General features: G+C 44.8%; 1 protein-coding gene across 1 annotated transcript in view; it reads left to right on the forward strand.

The window, feature by feature from the left end:
• Positions 1-7,416, forward strand: part of crhr1 (corticotropin releasing hormone receptor 1) — a 101,938-nt gene extending 94,522 nt beyond the window's left edge. The window contains exons 13-14 of the mRNA XM_035398323.1: positions 254-295; positions 5,538-7,416. Coding sequence (XP_035254214.1) covers positions 254-295; positions 5,538-5,678 — 183 coding nt within the window. The 3' untranslated portion in view covers positions 5,679-7,416. The remainder of the gene's footprint in view (positions 1-253; positions 296-5,537) is intronic.
• The last annotated feature ends 17,227 nt before the right edge of the window (positions 7,417-24,643 follow it).

Raw genomic sequence — 24,643 nt, forward strand, 5'->3', positions numbered from 1 at the left:
TACATTTTCTTCCTCACTCTAAAATTTCCAGCTTTAATATCTCTCTCTCTCTCCCCACCCCTCTCTCTCTCTCCCCACCCCTCCCTCTCTCTCTCTCTTTCTCTCTCTCCCCCTCTCTCCCCTCCCCTCTCTCTCTCTCTCCCCCCCTACTCTCCCCTCCTCTCTCTCTCTCTCTCTCCCTCTACTCTCCTCTCTCTCTCTCTCTCTCCCTCCCCCCTCCCCTCTCTCTCTTTTCTCCTCTCTTCCCCCTCAGGGTTTCTTCGTGTCCGTGTTCTACTGTTTCCTGAACAGCGAGGTAAGCGGTCTCGTCTTGCCGTATTCTGAGCCTCCCTATCCCATGATGCAAAGCAGAAACAGGAAAATGGGTTTTGGGACAGAGGCTGGTGCTCAAGGACAGGGAAATCAATCAAGCTCAGATTCAGATTGCTCAGATGACACCACACTTAATCCCCTTTTAGGATCAATAGCAAAAAATAGAACAAAAAAAATATGGCCCAGCATAAAATATTCATGGAAGAAAAGTCCCGTTTGGCACATAATACCTGGCGTTTGGAAAAGATTGCTTTTCATATAAAATAATGCCTTTGGGGATTCATTTTACTTCTGTGGAACGGCCTTTGCAGATGATACCCCGGGGTTTTTAATGCTGCATTTTTTTTTCAGTTGGACCAAAGTACAAATGTATTAGTGCGCACACGCGTAAAAGCCATTATCTTGATCTGCATGGTATGAACGAGTGGGGTGAAAGGTAGTGACAATTCAAGGGGCCCACAGCTAAAAAAATAATAACGACAATTTATTTGTTTCATTAAAAAAAAGGTGGTGGGGGGGGGTGGGGGGGCCCAGAGCAATATTCTTTCAGGGGGCCCCAGAATTCGTAGCTACACCCGTGAGTCTAAACGTATACAAGTCGAAGCTGTTGTGAAGGTCTGCACAACTCTTTGTGGGTACACTATCAATTGAGGGGAGGGGAGGGGGAGGCTGGGACCTGGGGGGGTTAGTGGCTGAGGGGCTGAGGGGCTGGGGGGCTTTGGGGGGGGGGAGGGGGGTGAGGATGTGAGACGGAGACAGCCAGGACACATTCCTTTCTGTCCTGCATATTGTTTCCATTAATTATGCGCGTGAGTCATTCGCCTCCGCCAGGTGAGGGCTCCGTCTTTTCTCCGCCTGGAACGCATCCATGGCACCTGAGCTCCTTCGTTCTGTTATTTATCTTCCGCTGCCTGTCCGAGAGGCAGAAGGGAGGCTTAACGGTCCAGGAAACTGTGGTTATATTCCCCAGAAGTGACACTTTGATTGTCTTCTTAATATTTATTTCAAGTTTTTTGACCCAATTACGATCATTAAATTGTAATAAGCACCATTAGATTATTGTGACCTGTTCAGCAGACATGGACCAGGTGGGCGTGTATCCTGCTGCTCATTGACATTCATATTCGTATGTAAATATCGTAAATTCATATCCGTATATCGCAAGCTACCCTACATGACCAAAAGTATCTGGACACCCCGTGGTCCGGGGCTGTTTTTCATGGTTTGGGCTCAGCCCCTTAGTTCCAGTGAAGGCAAATCTTAATGCTACAGCATACAATCACATTCTGGGTGATTCTGTGCTTCCCCAGCAGTTTAGGGAAGGCCTTTTCCCATTTCTTGTAGGCCTCTTCATTTTTGTGAAAAGAAAAACTGTGTATTGCTTTCTCTGCATCCAGAGAAGGGGCAGTGCTCAGGCATTTTCAACTTAGCTTGCCTTACCCACACAAAAGTGGCAAGAGCATCATTGACATATTATATGTAGAAAGGATTTCATTGGACTTAAGGTTTTTGTTGCGTAACTAACACCCAGTTAACCCCGCCCACTGAAAACCTGGCATTTAGCCAAGGGCAAAATATTTATTGGCCATTTGTCAATGCAAAAAACAACTCAACAAAGAATTCTCACATTTCAGTTTCCTGGACCTTTAAATAACAGCTGTGACTCAGAACCAAAAGGTTGCCCTTCCTTCATAAAAAAAGAAAAGAAAATAAGAAGTAAAATGTTGGTGGAATGCAAAGTACCACTCCAGTGGTTCGAAGTGAGTCTGAATTATTTTAAGTGAATGTTTAAATACAGCGTGACAAAGCTTGTGGTAACCGTCAAAGAAAGGTCCCTGAATGAATTTTCGTTTAGTCCCACTTTTTTGAGCTGGTTGCTTTTGTACTTGTGTTTTAATGGCAACATTAAAACAAGTGCTTTGTGTGAGGATTGACTCCAAAATTGGGTTTAATATATTTCCATTTAAAAAAATTTTTTACTCTAAAGGAGAGTATCCAGTGCCAAAATTGTATGAAGCCAAACAGGACACACAATACATAATGGCTTTTGATTTCTGAACATGCTTGACACACAAGGAAACACAAGCATAGGGAGCCAAGATGGCTGGTCACTGTTTTGCAGTGCACCATATATACAGCTGTAAATACTAAAAATAAAAGAAAATATCGTATAAATAAATAAACACACTGAGTCGTCCATTGTAACTGAAAACTGTTGGCCAAAAAGAAGAATTTTGTTTAACATCACCTTTGATGAGAAAAGCCTTTTTTGTTATTCCAGAGCAATTTGTTTTTACGAGCAGCTGCCCCAGATTGGATACATAAGGCACATCATTTCCTTTGTGATTGTGCCACATGTGAGTTTCCTATTCAGCCAAAGCATGTTTTTCCCGCTGTAGAAATGTGTTTTCAACATCGGTTTATAAATAGGTTTTTTTTTAAGTACTGTTTACTCCATTTTTTTGTGCCCTGGTTTGGAATAGAAACATGTATGTTTGTGGTTTGTGAGGACAGAGATACGGTGGAGCAGAGAAGGACTCCTGACCTGACCCCACCGGTGACACGTCTGTCAGGACCTTGCGTTTTCGCGATGTTACGTTGCTTCGTCAGGACCGTGCTGAAACTGCATTGCGTGTCCACATCAGGAGAAAAACAGCACAGTCGCTAGATTTATCCTGGACACCACATCCATGGATGCACTCGATAGACAAAATCGAAAAGTGGTGTCTTGTTCCGTGAAACAGAACATTCTCTACTCTAGTGCACTAATTACCAGACTGCAATTCAAGCAGCCAAACTGAAAACCGTTTTTTCTTTTTTTATCTTTCGGGAGGAGGCCCGAGGGCAAAATTATCCCTAAAAATTATGAAAGAATGTGTCTGTATAAAGTGTTACCTTCCAGCATGCTCATCTCAACTGCTTCCGATGTCCTAAGGTGACTCAAGCAGTTCATCTGTGGCCAAATTTCACATGAACCATTTACGCACACTTACCGCTCATATACACTCGCATGAATATTGTGTGCTGCTGGTATGTTTTACTTTCTTTGTCGTTGTACGAGGGTGATTTGGGTCTTTTTGCAGTTGTAGTACCTCTCAGTGATGTGTCTACGGCCCATTATGTTCAATGAGATGTAAAGATGCGTAACAAACAACCCATTTTCATTTTCAAGGGTGTCTTTTTCAAAACAGCAGGAATTGGGATTCTGTGCTTTTCTGACCGGTGAATCAGTCCTACTCTCATACACCCACACTGTTCCTATGAGCTTACGATTTTATTAATTTAACTATATAGCACACTCCATTACACTAGTTATTTTTTGCCTCTCCATAAATATCTATAAATACCAGTTTGTCCGTGTCCTTGCTGATCATACAGCATAAACTGACAGAAGAGGAAACAGTCACAGCACTTCCATATTTAAGTCATGGGAAGAGAGTGCACTTGCTGGTTCAGTCCCCTGTGCTATTATCCTAAAGAGTCGGGGAGAAACAAGTGGCCAAGTTGTGAAGCTCTGTCAGAACTGTTCCCCGGTTCTGAAATATCGACAAGTCCATGGTTGTTCTAGATTGTATATGTGTTACAGATGTGTCCATGACACATTTTAATGATTTTCATCCCTTGTTTGTCTGTCAGATCAAAGAGTTTATCGAAAGGGTTTTTAAAAAAAAAAAAAAAATGTTTTTCAAAAGTCAGTGTTCTAGAACTCCGTTGCTTTCAGTCACCGGTAGTGATTGTTACATCATCAGCATTAGAATGTTCAGTTAAGAACGTTCTAATCACATATTTGTGACCTCACACCTTAGAGGGTTAATGGAGATGAAGGGGGATAGTGGTTGTTTTACAGTATGGAGGCTTGTAGGTAGTGGATTTTGTCACTTGTTTATGGTTTAAATTGAAGAAGGAGGAGGGGGCCCTTTTCTGCGGATAATCCTGAGCTTCCCCTTTCGCCAAAAAACGGCAACAATGGCGGCAGCTGCCACTCAAAGCCTCGGCAGAGAGGCCCGCTGGCTGGAGCTCTTGGCAGAAGCCGCGCGGTTTTGACGGCCGTCTGCACGGGAGCTGGAGGAGTTATGCTCGGGATGAGAAATGTTTGCGCGTGCTCAGCTGAGCTTAAAGCCCGAGCTGGCTGCGTCTCTCGGGTATTACGGGCTTATCTCCTCTGCTGGAGCAGCTGCAGGGTGGCTCGTCCCCCTGAATGCACAGGGTTTCAGTGTGTGTGTCTGTACAGGGTGGCTAGTCCCCTAAAGGCACAGGGTTTCAGTGTGTGTGTGTGTGTGTGTGTGTGTGTGTGTGCTCAGGGTGGCTCGTCCCCTGATGGCACAGGGTTTCAGTGTGTGTGTGTGCGCAGGGTGGCTCGTCCCCTGAATGCACAGGGTTTCAGTGTGTGTGTGTGTGTGTGTGTGTGCACAGGGTGGCTCGTCCCCCTAAAGGCACAGGGTTTCAGTGTGTGTGTGTGTGTGTGTGTGCACAGGGTGGCTCGTCCCCCTAAAGGCACAGGGTTTCAGTGTGTGTGTGTGTGTGTGCTCAGGGTGGCTCGTCCCCTAAAGGCACAGGGTTTCAGTGTGTGTGTGCTCAGGGTGACTCGTACCCCAGAAGACACAGGGTGTGGGTGTGTGTGTGTCGGTGAAACACCGCCTAGGCATTCAGGTGCAAAATCTGGTTGAAAAGCGATAATTGTCCAGCCAACTGGAGTCTGGGGAAGACCTGAGCTAAATTGGGATTAACCTGTTCTATTCTGTTTTATGTGAAAATGTCTCTCAACCTAGATTTGCATCCCTCTGGGCGTCTAGATTCCGGCTTTTGCTGTCTGGGATAATTGGCTGTAGTGTCGTTCCGTTGAGGGAGAGTTCAGTCCATCTCTGAGCTCATCGTGCACGTCATCGCCCCCGTCTGGTCAGTCGGGGCCCTGCAGCCTGTCTGCTGCACATGCGCAGAAAGTGACGTGATGACTGCATGTGACGACTCTCTCTCTCTCTCTCTCTCTGCCTTTATGGGGTCATACTCTTTTTGGAGTTTGGATGCTGCAGAATCTGTTCATTTACACACTGGTTATCGAAGCCTTTCTCTAGCTGGATTTGCTTTACAGAAAAACCCAATAAAACAGTGGGTTTGTAGGATCGCGAAACGGTCTCACCACGCCTCACGGTGGTATCTGAGAGTCTGACCCGCCCTCTCTCATTCCCCCCCCCCCCCCCCCCCCCGCCCCCCCCTCTGTCCCGCAGGTGCGGTCCGCGGTCCGGAAGCGGTGGCACCGCTGGCAGGACAAGCACTCGATCCGGGCACGGGTGGCCCGCGCCATGTCCATCCCCACCTCGCCCACACGGGTCAGCTTCCACAGCATCAAGCAGTCCTCCGCGCTGTGAGGGCCGCCCTTCCTCCTCCGGGCCGCCAGGGGGCGCTGTGAACAGAACAGGGTAACGCTCATTTGATGGAGAGGGCAGGTTCCGGCCTCACTTCTGCTAAAAACGGGGGAGGGTGGGGGCCGCACCCCACGGAACACCGGCGGTACACAAGTCAGGGATGAGAGACCAAAAAAAAAAATTTTTTTTTCTGAAGATCGCACTGGTAGCTTTCCGGAAAAGACCATTTCTTTGTTTCCCGTTGTACGGCCCTCTGGTTGGATTTTGTCGAGATTCTTGTGACCCTTGTCGGATAAACGCTTGATTCTGAGCGGTGTAACCCGTTTTTTCGACCTTATTTCAACCTCACTCCCGAAAACCTCGACTGTGATTACACTCTGATAGGATAACCGGACCAGGATACCAATGCATGGGGAATTATACAGAAAAAAAAAAAGCCAAATCCACATTTTCAGGTAATCCTCGTTTGTAACTGGATACTTCCCTCTGAATATTTTTTTTTTCCTTTTTTGTTCTAAAAGACGAATGAATGGATGGAATTGTACAGTGAGAACTACGTTATATTCAGAAATATTGCAGAGAATAAGCCTCCAGTTCATCGTGAATCGACTGAAGGAAGAACTTTCTCCATTACCGTCTGACCTACTGTCTGTGATAACCTGAAGCATTCCCCCGCCCAATCCCAGTACTTATCGTGTTATTGTAAAGGCATATTATCTCACGTTTAAAGTGCAGTGCTTATGGTGTTCGGTTATACACACGCTGTGTACTGTAGCCTGCAGAACGTTGCACAAATCTTCAAAATGTGACTCTGAAAATGAGACGTTTGTAATGTTTCATTTTTTCCCCCTTGGATGGAGAGCACACTTTCCACTCTTGACAAAAAAGGATTGAGGACCGGCGTTTGGGAAGACTGACGAGGTGCGAACGAATTTTACCTGAACCATGATGAGCTAAAAGGATAACGGAAAATACACGATCCAGACGGACTGACTGGGGGGACAGCCTTCTGTGTGCTGGTCGTGCAGACTGGGAGGAATGTGCCGGTGTCGTAAAGAGGGATTTCCTTCTCCTGCGATTGCTTTTTTTTTTGAGAAGAAAAGCTGTCGGCTTGTCGCGTCTCTAATCCCTCGCCTGGCGTTCCGCTCGCGTTTCGACCGTCCTGCTCGTGCGCACGTAGCCGGCGACAGCTGGGAGAGCTCGTGCTCTCGCATCCACGATGAACTTCACGTCGGTCGAGGTTCGGCTCGGAAGCACGCGCACGCGGAAGGACAGCTTGTGTCGTGTGAAGCAAAAGGAAAGACTTTGAGTCGCATACCGTTTGAATAACCCTCCAGTGAAGCTCTGCGAAGAGATGAATGTAATTGATGAATATCTCACAAGTGTGCACACACACGCGCACACACACACAAGTGCAGGTACACACACAGCCACGCTCCCGCAGTCTGCGCACACACACATTTAATCACTCGATTAAATCGCACGAAAACGGCTGGGAAACACAACTCCGGACTGGAGCGAGGATTTTCCAACTCCGGCGCACCAACTCCCAACTCCTGCTTCTTTGTACGCGCATGCTAAAGGTTCGATCCCGGCTTTCTCTCGCGAACTGCTACCAATTCAATCACCTGACTGCCTTGAAAGCACACATATCATGCTCCCTCAACAATGTGATGACACAGCATTATCACTGCAACGTTTCAAATTAGTGGCCGTACGAAATTAACTTGTTTTTTTTTGGGGGGGGGCGGGGGACGGGGGACGGGACCCGCAGTGTACATAACCTTATTGTTTGCGATGCGATTGGACAGGGTACCGCCGCTGCTGTGTTGGCCCGGGTCATCGAACGCACGCCCGATTTCCGCAGAGCAGTTAACACGCCGATCTCGTCTCCTCTCCCGCTAATTAAAAGCCGCTCCTGCAGAACGAAAGAGGAAAAACGAAATGCCGCCGCCTCCCTGTCGCGTCCCGCCAGCAAGTAGAACCCGCTGGCCTGTGACCGGCGTGAGGTACACAGCGAGCGGAGAGTGGAATCTGTAAACACGAGCGCTCGACAGGGGAAGCGCTGTTTTCCAGCGTGAGTTCGGGTCTCAGCAGTCCGCCCCTGTGTTACCGCGGTAACAGGCTGCCGCGCTGTACTCCTGGACCTGTTTGGTCGGCTGTAAAATGCGATGATCTGTCACGTTCGTTCTTCTCTTCAGTTGCTGGAAATGGAAAGTTTCACTTCGGGGTTGCTCGGTTCTGCGAGTTGAGCGACTTCGGTCGGCAGCGCTGTGATTGGACGTTCCACATTCCGAATTGTTTTGATTGGTTGCCGTGAACAGCAGGCCAGCACAGAGGGTCACACAGCACATTCTCAGCATCTGATCCGGGACCACCTAATCCGAAAACTTTAATTTATCGCGCGTATCCAAGTTCCTGATTAATAAAAGACAGAAGTGGCACTCTTTGGGTGAATGTAATGACCGTGTGCCCCCTGGAAGACCCGTTCAGATAATGTGTGCTAGCACTTTTATTTGAGCAGAATTGATGAATTAATTACGCATTAATGCATTAAAACATATTTCCTTCAGCTTTTTAACTGGGATATATTAGCAATCAGTAATATTTCAATATTTAACGATATTCACAAACGGTATTGCTTCCAAATATGTATATGACATTAAATTAAAATAATAATAATAAAAATAATAAAATCAGCTAAAGGTTCCTGGTTGATGCCAGTCTCTAAGCCTTGTGATATCAGCTGTGATCTCAGTAGGCTTTAATCTCTGAGGCTCTTGCATTGCAGTCTGGGTTTAAGTAGAGCTCTCGCAGCTGGGATCAGACAGTGGCGCTAAGCTGTCCCGCCTCTATGGTACCTGCGTTCCCTCCGCAAATCCGCCGCCATTCGTTCTGCCTTTTGATTGACAGCTCTTCAGGAAGTCAGCGTTGCCCATCCTATTAGACAGAGGCATTCCGCTGTTCTTGGGTCTGAATACGTCTGGATGAGCGAGTGAGCGAGCGAGCGTGCGTTTGAGGCACCGTTGGGGCTCCGAATGTCTTTTCCCCGCAGATCGCTGAGCCCTTCCGAACGAACGTCGCGTTGTGGCTCCAGGGTGCGATTTACATTTGAAAAAAAAACAAGGAAACGGCACCATGTAATTAAGTTGATAGATCACGGCTGTGATGTCGGGAGACTAGGTCCAGGCCCCCCCTCGCTAAGATCCGCGCCAAAAAGTGGGCACCGTGTGATTAATTAAAAGCCGTTTTTCGTGAAGATGCCCCCCCCCCCCAGAGAGCCCAGAGCGTGTATCATTTGGGGGTGCAGAGGGAGAACAGAACACTGCAGCCTACTGAGAGTATGACATATTCATATTTATGAAAACGGTCATGAATAAATGGAGAAATCATAGACAACTAAAATTATAATTGCATTGCGGTGAGTCTTGTTTTTTTCCCTGGAGCCCAAACGTCTTTGAAAGCGTGAAAGAGTGTAAAAAAAAAAAAAAAAAGGATCTGATTTTCATGCGTAACTACGGCGCGCACTTTTCAAAGAAGAAAATATAATGTGCGTTCCCTTGTGACGGATGAAACGTGATTTGGGGGACCGGGTCATTGTTTTTTTTCTTTTCGAGAATTCAAAAAAATGAATTGAGTACTGCAATGTAAAAAAAATTCATACGGGCTGCTGCTGCATACAATATGAGCTGCACAACTAATGATTTCATAATGATCCGTAACTTCCCTTATGAATGTGCATGAAAAAAATGCCAATGCGCCCTGTAATCCTATCATTAGTTAAAGGATAACTTTAGTTTCATTGCACCATGCTGATCGGTGGCGGGAGTAATTTTGCCGGGTCTTTCTTCGTGCGGCTTTGGTCGTCCCAAGAATCGATCCGCTCTGTGTTGTCATCTAATGTGGCCTCACAAACAAACCTTGAAATGCCTTCTAAATGTGTCTTTCCATTAAATTAAAGCTTTATTAACATATGCGAATGTGTTTAACAGATAACTGTGAGCTAGAAAGAAAGTGGTCTGTGAAATGAAATGCCAGACACCAAATGCCTGGTAATGGACCGAGGGGAAAATGACGTCAGTGAGCGTCTGCTTCAGGCCATGTGGTTATTGTTTTGAGGGAGACTGTTTAATGGACATTTCAAGGTTCATTTTCAGGCCCCCATTAGTGCTTGAGCTGAGCGAAACTCTGCAAAGAAAGATGTGACAAAATTCTCATTATCGATGCGCACGGGCGAAATAATTCTGAAAAAATGAGTCCAAATTGGGGGAAAAAAAACAAACCCAAATATATCCTTAATGACCGAACTGATGCGCCACAATGATCAACATACTCGTACAAGTAAAAGCCAATCTGCTGTTTTGTTTGGATTTAGATGCCAATCCTAAGGATTTTTATTTTTATTTTTCTGAAACATCTATTTTGATCCTTTAAAAAAAAAAAAATTTTTTTTAATTAATAATCTCCTTTTTTTCTGAGCATTTAAATGTTAACATTTCTTGTCGATTGTATCCCCGTCACTCCGAACAAAAGAGGATTATGGAGCCGTTTGGTAGAGCGACGCACGAAAGAGGATCCTGGCTGTGGGCTCTGGGGTAGGGAGAGGAGGCATTGTGTAGGGAGCTCTTGATCGATGCCCATTTCATCGCCGAACAGCAGGGAATTATGGGTGGAACTGCAGATGGAGGTGGAGATGAAAAGTGAGTGAGGAGACATATGGCCGATTGTATGTTTGTTCTTTTATTCTCTCTTCTGAAGAACGTAAACAGTGTCACTGTAGGGCTGGGTCACTGGAGCTGCTTAGGATGAGGGGCTTTTCTGAAGCAGAATGCTTATGTCACTGGCTCGGGATTTGAAAGCAGAATTTCAGTATTGTGTCGGGTGGCTCAGCCAGTCTCCCACAACGGCTGCTCGACCCATCTGATAAATGTATCGAATGCTACTTTTTTTGTAAGGCGACACAACCCATAAAAAAAAAAAAAAAAAAAAAAAAAAAGCTTTCTAATTGTGCCCAAGGAATCCAGGTGTATTAAAGCTCCTCAAACCATCACGACTGCTGTGAGCGGGTTCTAGGTCCGAGATCGTGCCCATCATGTGAATGTTGCCCAGTCAGAGGTGATCATGCCTTTGTTGGCAAGTTTATATACATATCAGGGGCGTTTATCATTACAAATATTGTTTTAGACAATTAGCAGGCGATTGACTTGGCATTCGTCCATGATCTTGTGGAAAAACTTGATGTGATGTGAAGCACAACGTGTGGAACTGTTGCTCGCAGTTTTGAGGAAATGCCACACTCCTGAACACCATTATTAATTTGCTAATTGGTGAATACTGCATGTTTTGCAGACTAAGACGTGCGTGCGGCCATTTTGAAATAGTAGGAAGAAGCTCCTAACTACTGCAGAGTCCTTATTGGCTAGTTTTGTAGCACCACAGCCCAGTCTATTGTTGGGGGAATGGAACATTAAATTAATTCACAAATAAAAATTTTTTTTATTAATTTGGGTTCTCTGGATAACCCTGTAGTGTGGGCCCCTCCACGGTAATTTTTTTTTAATTTGTAAAGATTATTTATATTTTTTTAGCATCATGATATAAACAAAGGGGGGGGGGGGGGGAGGGGGGCGACCATCATTTTATGTAATCACCCGAGCAGGTTTATCATAGTTCAACGTGTTAACGATCCCCAATGGAAATAAATTCCACTGAAATATATCGCAATATTTAATTTAATTTTTTGTTTTTATTTTTTTGGTTCAGTTGTCGGCGGTGACTCATAACTGGCCTGTGTTGATTGTCTCATGGGTTTCTCTTCCCTTTGTGCTTCAGCTCCTGTTACATCGCTGGCACTTCACTGCGGTTGTTGTCAAGACAACACTCTGTTTATGACTGACGTGTGACCCCCTCACGTCAGTGAAATACAGCTCTCCTGCTAGCCGTTTTCCCTTTTTTATTTCGCACTTCATTTGTTCTTTCTTTCTAAAATCCAGACACAGAAGAAGGCTTCAGCCCTTCTTTCCCACAGTACCCTAACAGCATCAGTCAGGCGTTCAGTTTTCAGGTATTTTATTGATAGTCTGTTGTGTTCGTGTGGCATTAAAACACGTTTTTTCATTTTTATTTATTGAAACTGTTGTCACCCAGAATTTTATATATAATGCTTTTTGTTCACGGTAAAAGTTGTAACTAAGATAAACGAGGGTCAGATTGTGCATTTTGTATGTTGGGGGGAAAAAAACACTTTCAGTGAAGAAGACTATTGTGCAGTGAGTAAGATTGAGACAGTGTGTCGTACATGTGTTTTGTTTTCATTGTTTTGTGGAAGGAGTTGTTAATTTATTAATTTAGCTATTTTGTGCTTCTTTTATTTTTTCTTTTTTTTTAATGTTACATATTGGAAAAGATGGAATTGTACATACGTATTGTAAAATGAAAAATAAACTTAAGCATATATTGAAATTCTAAGAATTGTATGATAATAGTGCTTAACTGTGCATTAAAATGTGTTTTTCTAAATCCTTGCGTTGGGGTTTGATTCAAACACATGAACACGCACGCACACACGCACACACACATGCACATGCACCCACGCACACATACACACACACACATATGGTGGCACAGTCAAAAATTGTGTATTTCGGTGATGTCTTCAAGAATAGATTCAATGCTAAAATCTGTTTTATTGCCCATGTGATACATCCAATATTCCATCCAAATATAAAAGGAAGATGTTGTGTGTAAAGTCATAACTGCATGCGCGTGCTTCAGTGAAAAAGGTTACCCTTAGCAACTAATTATCCAATGAATGGAAGGACATGCAGATATAACTGTGTGCTGAATGCCTGGCCCCAGGAACTCCTGGGGTGATGCAGTATAAGCTATTTGATATATATAAGGGCTTATAATGTCTTTTGCTTTTTTATTCTTTAATGTGACTTATAAAGCTTCCCTAATGCCTTTGAACAATCTGTACAGTTACCCATCCTGCTCTTCCATGTCAATCCATTTTCTTTCAAAGCGAGTTACCAAAGGTATGCCACTAAGGTGTATTTCTCACCTGTTACTGTGAACGTTCTAAATGCATTATATCCTCCTGAGACCCAGGAAGAAAAAAAAGTTTGAGTATTTACATTTTTTACATAATACAATTGTAATAGATAGAGATAAAGAAACATTGCAGTGAAAAATTTTATTTTTTATTTTTACTGACTGTCAAATTTTATTGGACATTTAGTAGAGATTAAGACCAGACATTCAAGTCCCCTACAGGGGCGGGGGGCGGGAGCGAGGGGGGAAAAAAATGAATTTCAATGAAATTTTTTTTTTTTTCCCAATGAAGCAATGAATTTCGGGTCTTGAGATGACATTGTGTTTTTCAGCTTTTATATAATTTTTCCCACTGCAGGCAGTAACAAAAGCCTTTAGTTTGCATGTGAATGCTGTTCCTATTTATGCTGCTATTTCTGCAGGCGAGTGCATTAATGTCAGGTTTCCCATGCTTTTTTTATTTTTTTTACTCCGGACTGAGCCACAGCATCCATTCACACATAATAAAGATTGCATTTTATTAGATGAGTGTGTCTAATGGTCCAAGCCAATGGCATTGCAATCTTCTCGTACGTCTCGTTTTAATGTGTGCGTTGGTTCCATTGGCAGAAATGGCAGAAATTACTGGAAAAACATCCTGTTTTTGCGCTTTTTTTGTGCATCACTAAGCAGATGACGTTAACCATCCTGAGAGGCTGAAACAGGGCCCCACAGCTCTTATGGAACATCACACATACCAGCTACCGACAGTCTGTCTCTGCTAAAGGTGGTATGCAAATGCGCTGCTTGTGCGTGTGTGAGTGTGCGTGTCCCTGTGCGAGTGTGTATGTGTGTGTGTGTGAGAGAGAGTGAGTGTGTGTGTGTGTGTGTGTGTGTGTGAGAGAGAGTGAGTGTGTGTGTGTGTGTCCCTGTGCATGCCTGCGTGTGTTTGTAGCTGTAACAGACATATAAAAGAATGTTAATTTCATAAATCTACAAACCCTCGTGGGCCTCGATGACTAAGATAGCAGGCTTTGGCCTTTTCAACGCCCCCCCCCCAGAGCCGCTCACTGTAAACAAAGGCGACTTCTTAACAGATTAATTCAGCGTGTCTGCGTTTCCCTGGGTTTGTGGAGCAGATCTGAGCTGTGTGACTAAAGCACAGGGGCCACAGGGACAGTTTCTGACATTAAAAAAGAGTCGGAGAAGCAGAGCAACGACTGAAGACTCCCCTCTTCAGGCCGCTTCTTTCCCCATCCCTCCCTCCCTCCCTGTTGTCTCTAATTGACTGTTAGCTTAGGGTTGTAGCTAGGTAAGCTGTTTATCATAGTTGACTTAGCTATTGCACTCGTGCCTACTCCATTATTGCTTGTATTATTTGCGTAGACTGCTTTGTTGCTGCTTTTGTTTGTGGTGATCAGATTAACCTACAGGGTCCAAGTTAAACTATGCGGTCGTTCCCTGCACTTGGTACTGTACTTCCCTCTAGGGTTTTCGACACAGTTGTTCCTGGTTATGGTTATACACTTTGTTGTACGTCGCTCTGCCAAATGCCTGTAATGTAATGTAATGGAGCCTCGTGCCCCCGTGGATGGCCGAGAACGTGCAGGCTTTAATTCCAGCCAATCACTGCGCCTGCTGGCTTCAACCAATTAACACACGTTTCAATCAGAGAGGAGGGAAACTAATCGGTGAACTCCGCAGGCGTAGGTGGTGTGCGGTTGATTGGTTGGAATGAAAACCCCGCCAAACCCCGGGCCCTCCATGGCACCTGACTGGGCGCCACTGCGTTAGGAGCTGCGGTTCCCAGTCTTCTCCAGAAGAGGGCGCCGGTGTGGGGCGTTCAAACCGAGCGGTTGCACGCCTGATTCCGGCTAATCGGCGAACTCGAGCCTTTGCTCGAGGACTTTGATTGGTGGAGTCGGGCGTGTTACTGCCTCGCTGAAACAGAAGCCTGCACCCGCCCCGGCCCATTTCAGGACACGGCTGTCACCCGCTGGGGCGGAGGGGCGGAAGGCTAACGGCTCACCCAGACCTGCACGATGTGCTGTGTGCTGTGCTAACCCAAAACATTTTCGAGAGCCTTTTTCACTTCGATTTTCCATTAAGGTTCTTGTTGACTGTTCAGCCGCTTGTCTTCCTGTGGGCTCATTTGGCCCCCCCCTGGCCCAGTCGGTCTTCTAAAGTAGGTCATTTCAGCAGCATTGCTAAAATGACTCCATTCAGTTAAATTTACTTCTGTTTATCCATAATTCTGGCGTCAGGCCCAAATTTCTCTTGACATAAACGAACAGCAAACTGTACTTGGTGAAACAAAAGGGACTGTTACTCAGCACTCATGCACAGCGCAGCATGACACAGAACACTTGAACAGCGCTGCAGACAGACGGGCGCTGAACAGGCCGTTTGTGCCAGAAGCTGCTTACGAGCACAGCGAGCAGAACCATGTTTAAAACAAATCTGCTCTTTAGTCAGCGATCCTTTAATAGCCGCACGTTCTTCGCATGTACTTTTAGACTGCAGCACTGAACCGGGCCACTAATTTAAACCCCACGAGGCTATAGCGTGCGTGAGTGTGTGTGTGAGAGCGTGAGTGTGAGTGTGAGTGTGAGTGTGAGTGTGTGTGTGTGTGTGAGAGCGTGAGTGTGAGTGTGAGTGTGTGAGTGTGAGTGTGTGTGCGTGTGTGTGTGTGAGAGCGTGAGTGTGAGTGTGAGTGTGTGTGAGAGTGTGTGTGAGAGTGTGTGTGTGTGCGCGTGTGTGTGTGTGCGAGAGTGTGTGTGTGTGAGAGTGTGTGTGTGTGAGTGAGTGTGTGTGTGTGTGTGCTATAGCTGGCCTTTCACACATTATCTGGCCTGATGGTACATTATTTATTGTACGTAGAGTAGCACTGGTGATGGTGACTGCTGTTTTTTTATTTTTATTTATTTCTGCTGTAATTGTTCAGCACAGCTGGTATATTATGCATCTTGTAATCTTTCGCATTATAATAAACTAAGTTTAATTTAATTCTGTGCTAACATTCCTTATTATGTTGAGCAGTAATATTTAACAAGGGACATTCTTCTGAGCTCTCCAGTAGTGGTGCTAGTCATCCTCTTGTGGAGTTCTGCTGTTGCACTGCAGCCAGTCTTGCTATGATTTCACTCATTATTGTTACCCCTGAGCAGATGGGATGAGATTTGCTCTTGTCATGTCACAAGGTCAGATTGGACCATACCACCATACTCTCTCTCTCTCTCTCTCTCTCTCTTTCTCTTTCTCTCTCGAAGGAGAAGGAGAAAGAGAGATAGTCTGCGAAAAGAGAACCACACAATTTGTCACAAGTCCGTTGCACACGTTGTGAGAATAAAATGTGCTTTAGTGCGTGGAATGATTTGCTGTAAGCCTGCTTTATTAATAAATAAAAAATGTGAAACTGTCAACTGTTTCTGTTGGTTCACATTTTTTTTTTTTAAGTTTTTGTTTTTGTTTTTTTTTAAACGGAAGGCATTCCCACGCAATAATTTAGGTGAGATGGGTTTCCAGATGGCCTGATTAACCCTTCCGGGAACCTTCCGGCAAATGACTCAGTTTCCACAGAAAGCCGGCGGATAATGAGGCAGCGCTAGGCGCAGTTATTTGGCCGTGTGCTGCGAGGAGGCGTTTCGGAGGCCATTCTGGCGCTGCCGCGATGCCCTCCACTAAACAGCGTACCTGTTTATCCGGATAAATGAGCCTGCTCGGAGAGGAGATGCTGTTCGGTGTGATTGAGTCCACTGAAGCCTGCTCATTTCACACCGTCAGCACTGGGAAGGGCATTCCTGCTCACTCTGCCACAGAAACATAACATATAACACATAACACATAACACATAACACATAACACGTAACATATAACATATAACATATAACACATAACACGTAACACGTAACACGTAACACGTAACACGTAACACGTAACACGTAACACGTAACACGTAACACGTAACACGTAACACGTAACACGTAACACGTAACACGTAACACGTAACACGTAACACGTAACACATAACACATAACACATAACACATAACACATAACACATAACACATAACACATAACACATAACACATAACACATAACACATAACACATAACACATAACAAAACCCTACAATGCTCACCATTTTCCTGACTGAATTGTACGTAGTGCACTGATTTCCTGCGTGCTAGATAGTATCTAGCACCGTATCAAGCCTGGTCTTGGAAAACCCCCAGAGTTTATGCCTCTAATACATGACCTGGCACACGCTGTACTACTGTACATGAGCATGGGCGTGTTGCAGCATAAGCCTGGGAACTCAGGCCAAATTAGTCCTAAGCTCCCCCCCCCCCCCCCCTTCACAAACACAGTTTGCCAGTAATGTTGATAAACATTTTGAACTGAAAAGGGAGCCAAAAAAAAAAAACCCCACTCTGACCCCGCAAGGGATGTATGAGGCTTGGAGAGGACTGCTTCTCACTACCAAAGAGCTCTCTACAGTCCCCCAAAGTGCGGGAGGCCTTCAGGACCTCGGACAGCGCCCTGCCTCGCCTGCAGGTGGACACAGCTGTGGGCGATCGTACCTCAGCACAGCTGAAGCGTTTTGCTTCCCTCGAGCCCGTTAAAAACGGCACAGCCGATGGCGGCTTTGGAGAGGCGTGGGTTTGACACCCAGGGTCTAAGGCTTATTCGTGTCTTTTCATATCCATTAGACTTTCATATCTGAAAGCAGCAGGAAGTAAAATAGACTTAAAATACATCTTCTAAGGTCTCCTCGAAATCCTCTGAACCCAAAGGAAATTGAAAGCGTTGAGGGCAAATTCAATGCTGATTCAGTTCTGTTGTTGTCAGGACCTTCTGTGTGACACCTTTATCCTGGATGTGTCGTAAGAATTTCTTATGCTCGAGAAGATCAAGGAACATAACGATGCAATGAAAGTTTTTTTTTCTCTTTCTTTTGTGTGTGTGTGTGTAGTGTGTGTGTGCGTGTGTGTGTGTGTGTGGCTCAGATGATTTGCACATGATATACTTTCCATGTGATTAATATGTATAAGTTTCAGCCTCTCTTCCTTATGCTCCTTAATAGGATTATAAAGGCTAGTGAATAAAACTCTCTACATTATAAAAACAGCCACGGGGCTGCCCATTGAAAAGCTGCTGAATGAAAAATACACAAGATAACTGGAGTAATACCACATAAAAATACAATATTATCTAACACAGTTGGAGTCAGGAGCTCAATTGTGTCAGATTTTTTTAAAATATTAAAAGCATTGAAAAGAGAAAAATTCTTTTTTGTTGTTGTTGCAGTGCAAGCCCAAAAAAATAATTTTAACTAAACCTTCAAGTACTGGGGAAAGTCTGTAGCTGTTATTGTTAATTGTTGTTAACAATCAGAGCATGAATGATCAATTAAAGCAGTTGATTACTGTGTACTTGTCTCACCCGGTTTCTTGGGTCTAAACCGGCAGCTTTTTAAGGTGAAAAAGCAGCTTCTACAGATGATGTGCCTCTCCAGCACCAGGGTTGTGAACCCTTGATTAGCTCTAATAGATTTTTTTCAGTCTTTATTTGTTACTTGCTAAATTAAAGGCAACATGCTGTAATGGTTTGAGCACCTGAAGGTTACAGGTATAACTCCTAGGCAGGGCACTGCGGTAGTACCCTTGACCTTAATCGCTTCAGTGAACATCCAGACCTGTAAATGGAAACCGTTCAAAAATGTAACCTGTGTAAGCCACTCTGGATAAGTGTCTGCTAAAAAGCCTGTCATTGTAGCAAATTAGCATTCTGAACACCTCATGGGTGTCAAACTCCAGTCATGGAGGGCCATGGTGTCTGCTGGTTTCGCCGTGTTTTATTGATTGGCTAAGGAATCCACACGCCTTGTTCTCAAGGCCTTAATTAGCAGTCGATTGAAAGGAAAACACAAAAACCCCCACAGACGTTGAGGCCCCCTGGGTGTTCAGTTTGACACCCCTGACCTGAAGCCAGGACTGAAGGCTTGTTTTCTTTTGCTTTCTATTCTATTCTTTTTATGTGTTTGATTTTTAAATTTAGCAAATACAGAGCAACTCATGGAGCCTATATTTTGAGCTGTTGTTGTCCTTGGGGTGGGGGGGGTTCAGGTTATTATTACTCGAGACTACAAGAAGGCCAGTGCCTCACCTGGGGTGTAAGGCTGCAGACTCTTCTAACTCAGTGTCCTCCTCATTATTCTACACTAGGGGGGTATTTCACTGAGTAAAACCATGAAGCAGGATCACTGACTTAGCTGGATAACTGCACTGAGTAAAACCATGAAGCAGGATGACTGAGTTAGCTGGATAACTTCACTGAGTAAAACCATCAAGCAGGATCACTGAGTTAGCTGGATAACTGCACTGAGTAAAAACATGAAGCAGGATGACTGAGTTAGCTAGATAACTGCACTGAGTAAAACCACGAAGCAGGATCACTGAGTTAGCTGGATAACTGCACTGAGTAAACCCATGAAGCAGGATCACTGAGTTAGCTGGATAACTGCACTGAGTAAAAACATGAAGCAGGATGACTGAGTTAGCTAGATAACTGCACTGAATAAAACCATGAAGCAGGATTACTGAGTTAGCTGGATAACTGCACTGAGTAAAACCATGAAGCAGGATCACTGAGTTAGCTGGATAACTGCACTGAGTAAAACCATGAAGCAGGATGACTGAGTTAGCTGGATAACTGCACTGAGTAAAACCACGAAGCAGGATCACTGAGTTAGCTGGATAACTGCACTGAGTAAAACCCAGAGCAGCACTTTTTTACTTCAGTCCATGTTCCAGATTTGGGAGGGTTCCGGGTTTTACTCAGTGCAGTTCCTCAGCTAACGAGAAAAGCCACACATCCTCTGCGGAGTTTGCCTGACGTCTCTCTCGCCTCCCACAGTCGGCCGCTTGTGGGCGGATTCTTCCATTTTTAAAACAGCGGTGATTAAATGTATTTCGATTGTATATTTTTGGAAATCCCCCACACAGCAATAATTAACAAGTCCTCCTTCACAGAACTATGTGAAACGGGGAAATAAAAATTTGAAATCGGAGACGGTTTACACGTCGAATCCACCAGCTCGCCTCACAGTATGCCAGCTATCCCAGCATGCCTTGTGAACGCAAAAAAAAATCAGCTCCCAGTGAAATTAATGGAGGCGATAACTAAGTTGCTTCTTGTTCACGGATGTGTGGTTTTACCTTAACTCAGCAATATCGCTTAAAGAAATTCTCCCAAGGGGTCTGCAATCTCAGTCCTCCTTGTTACTCTGCACTTAATTAAGCAATTAAAACAAGTTGATTACACGGTTAATTACAGCATCTTCACCTGGTTAATTGGCTCTGAACTGAGTGCCGATCTTAAGGTGAAAATGAAAACCAGCAGAGCGTGTGGCTTCACAGGACCAGTGTCGCAGTCCCCTGTTCTACACAGTTACCCTTGCATTACACTCCCATTTTGAATTTACCATCTGTCAGCCGGCCAAGACACAGGAATAAAAACTAAAAGCTCTTTTATAATATTAAAGCCCTCCGTGATTGGTCTGACCCCATACCCCAGGCTGTAGACAGACTCAACACAGAGGGGATTATTTATATCCATGTAAATAATTCATAAAGCTATTCTTTTTCAGTTCCTGCCACTCTCTCTGAGTTTCCATTATGAGAATGCTCTCGTGTTTTGTTAATGGAAACTAGCTCTGAAAAAATAAATAAATAAATAATAAAAATCGAAAGTGTTTTTATTTTTATTTCAGTTATTTATTTGTCCTCACTGATAGCGTCTGTAACAGTGCAGAAGGCTCACAGTCTTATAATACAAATCCACCCTTCGGTCCGTTAAACGGATCACCTCCTCCAGTTCGCTCAGCTCTTCCGCCGAGACCAAATAAACTGAAGTTCGCCAAATGTCGGTTTAGATGGCGCTTTACCCCATTGCGTCACCCTTATGAGTGTATTTTTCCCCGCTTAGTGTTGCCCCGGCTCTAAATCGATTTACGTTGAGCTTTTAGGGGTATTGGCTGAAATGTTTTCCCAAAACTACGGCGCTGTGTGTTTAGTCTACAGGCTACAAATACGCCGGCAGGTTTTTTTTTTTTCTTTTCCCTTTTTTTTTTTTTTTCCACCACCCGCTTGATTTGCTGGAACCTCAATCCTGCATGGAAAATTAATGTTTCTTAATTAAAAGCCCTCAAGCTAAATTTACAGAGAGTGCCCCAGGCAGGAACGACGGCTTGTCTCACACGCTCTTCTACTTCTTCTTCTTCTTCTTCGTCTTGTTTTATTTTTTTTTTACTTTGCATAATGAATGGAAACCCTGAATGAATCACCAACACTGAATAGAAAAACAAGAAGGAAGGGAAGAGGAGGGGAAGGAGGGGGGGCAGGGGGAACAGGGAGAGACGGCTGGCTCTCCAGCCACAGCCTTGGTATAATGAGAAACAGGCTTCAGGTTTATCATCCTATCAGCATCATGTAGAAATGCAGCCGTCATGTGAATAGAAATTCCACAGTCATTATAATAACCGTTTGAAGCCTGTCAGGCATCACTGACTGATTACAAAAATAAACAGGCCTTGTCTCTCCACCCACTGAAGGACAAAAGGGAAGGACGCAAGGAAAGAGGACTTCAGGAAAGGTGTATTAGGAAAATGGAACGTCTATGTACAGTCAAGCGTCGGTTTGGAGCCCCGTCAATCACAGACGTGGCAGATGGGGACTGGTGGATCCTCGGGTGGGTCATTTACGAATCACGCGTCCCGAAAAAATACTTCCGCCGAGGCTGTGCTCGTGTTTCCTCGCCGGAGCGTCCTCCTCCTCGCTCGTCCACGGAGAATTTAACAGATTGGAGCGCCGGTTACAGATGAAGAATCAATTTCTGAGTCGGGCAAGGACAGGAGATGAGGATGGGTAAAATAAGGGATTGGAATGAGCCCAGTGTGGTATAGAAACTGTGGATCCTGGCCTCTGCTAGACTGTAGGCACCAGTGAGGGTAACAAAAACTTTTAAATGTATCTTCCAGTTTGTTGAAAAGTGGTTGTGTATTCAGCTGTGTGATTCTCTTGCATCATTTTTTTATTCGTCCCTTCCTTGACCCAGCAAATTAATTTGAGATGGCGAGGGGTTCAGCTCCTCCGCTGAGCACAAACATCCTCTTTCGGGTTTTATCTTGAATGTTTCTTCCTTTCCCCGAGGTGGAGCTTTGAGCTGCTCGATTAGAGGGTGAGAGGAAGAGTCGCCTCTCGACAGCAAGGGAGTGTGGGAGTCGCGGTCCTCACTTCACCTCCTGCCTGTCAGTCATATTCACTCACACCCACACACACACACACACACACGCGCGCGCACACACACACACACGCACACACGCGCACACACGCACACACGCACACACGCGCGCACACACATGCACACGCACACACACACACACCCACATGCACACGCTCACACACACACACCCACATCCACACACCCACATGCACACGCACACACACACACCCTCCATCACACGCACGCACACACACACACACACACGCACACACACGCACACACACACGCACGCACACACACACACACACACACGCACACACACACACATGCACACGCACGCACACACACACACACACGCACACACACACACACAGAAATAGACACACTCAAGCACACACACACACACACATAGAAACACACACACGCACACACACACACACACTCACACACACGCACACACACCCACATGCACACACACGCACACACACACACACACGCACGCACACACACACACACGCACGCACGCACGCAAACACACACAGAAACATGCGCACACACACCCACATGCACACACACACACGCACACACACAGACACAGCAATAGACCCACTCAAGCACACACACACACACACACACACACACTCACACTCAAGAGAACAAAAACCAGAAGACCTTACGGCCCCCCCCCCCCGCACCTGAGTCTGGTGCTCCTGCAGCGAGCTCTGAAGGTTGTGCTGAAAAAAGGCACCTTTTATGTATCAAATGTCACTAGTAATGTGATATTATACATGCACATGTGTGTGTTACATACGTAGACTGTATATTTATGTATGTATACAGTACGTGCCCCTATTTGGGTCACATAAGTCAGAGAGCTTTGGTTAAAAAGAGAAATGGGATGCTGCGTTTTTCCGTCTGCCTGGTTCCTGGGGTAATACGCTGCACCTCCACACCGGTCCGAAAGCACGTCAGGGACCTTATCGATTATGGGCTGGATGCACGAGAATGAAAACTCCGAGTCAGCTGTTCCTATGGAAACGTAGGCCCTTCGGAGGCCACATCAGCCCGATGACAAAACAGGAGAAGGCCGTCTGGGAAACGTGGCCGGGGCGAGAGCGACGAATCAAATTCGGCCTCCGCAGAGCGTCCCCGCCGCCTTCCCCGGGAGTGCTTCACAGGCCCCGTGGTGCACTGCGACAGACGGGTCATTTACCCAAATCAGATGCTCCTGTCTGTTTTCAGCTTGTCTGGCTCCTGAAAAAAAAAAAAAAAAAACATTTTTTTTTAAACTGTGGGGTAATTCGTCTCAAAAATAAATATGTGGTTTCTGTCAACGGCCTTGTCATAATCCTCCTCCTCGTCTGTCCCTCAAATGCATTCCAAATGTGCTGGATCAAGCCCATGATCCGTCAGACAGTGAAGCCATCTGCTAATCCAGCATAATCATGGTTCAGTCCAGGTTATTATATTATGGTGATGGTGTAAAACCACTTTATGTATTAATGTCATTTCCCTTTCTAAAGCTGAATATTAAGTGAATTTAGAAAGTGAAATTACATTGAAATATTTTATTTTTAATTTGGTGTAGTTGAAGTAGTATTTTAAATGGTGTGGAACAGCTATTTATATTCCCTTCAATAGTAAGACATAAATGGAACAGTATATGACTTTTTTAATCAAGTCATGCAACCGATCAGGTGGATTCTCTCACAGTATGGTGATCAGAGTAGATTTAACTCAACAAACAAAGGTTCCAGGTTTGATTGCTAGGTAGGACACTGCCGTTGCACCCTTGAGCAAAGGCATTTAACCTGCTTTGCTTCCTTATAAATCCAGCTGTAAAAGCTGGATTCTATGTAAAAAATACTGGGTAATGATAATGTAATGGGTTCTTGACCTTGAAAGTCTATCATTATGACACTCCTGTCAAAGCCAATTGTGATGCATTCGCACAATGTTAATGTGTTGTGCTCCGTTGCAGTGCTTGCTAGTTTATGAATCGTACCTTAATGTGATGCTTCCGCTCCGATGTTTCCCAGGGAATTCATTTTTAATGCCTTTAAAAGCCCCGATATGTGTGCTTGTTTAGAAAAGCAGCACTGCGAGACTGAGAAATGGACACATACCCCAAAGTAAACCCAAATGTAATAAAATGTTTGCTGTAAAAAGAAATTCTACACGGTCTTTCAACCAGAAGTCATCTTCGTTATGGCAAGCGGAGAGCTTTCATTTTAAGAGCAAAAAAAAGCGTGATAAATTCAGATAGCCTCAGACTAAGAGACTAAAAGGCCTGGATGGATGTTTTCGTTGCCCTCTGGGGCATTTTATAGTTCACGTCAACCCCTATCAAGATGGAATTTAGAAAGATGACAGTTAAACAAAATTGGTTTTCTTTGCTCCCAATTCCCTTTGCTTTTCAGTGCTTATAATTCAATTCATTCAGCAGATGCTGGTTGATAAATCAGGAAGGTTAAACCTAAAAAAAATCTATTATTATTATTATTATTATTATTATTATTATTATTATTATTATTAATAATAATAATAATAATGCATTACATTTATACAGCGCATTTCTGACGCTCAAAGTGCTTTACAGTGATGAGTGGGAACTCACCTCCCCACCTGGGTGATGCACGGCAGCCATTTTGC

The sequence above is a fragment of the Anguilla anguilla genome, chromosome 17 (genome assembly GCF_013347855.1).
Source record: "Anguilla anguilla isolate fAngAng1 chromosome 17, fAngAng1.pri, whole genome shotgun sequence".
Classification (NCBI taxonomy): Eukaryota; Metazoa; Chordata; class Actinopteri; order Anguilliformes; family Anguillidae; genus Anguilla; species Anguilla anguilla.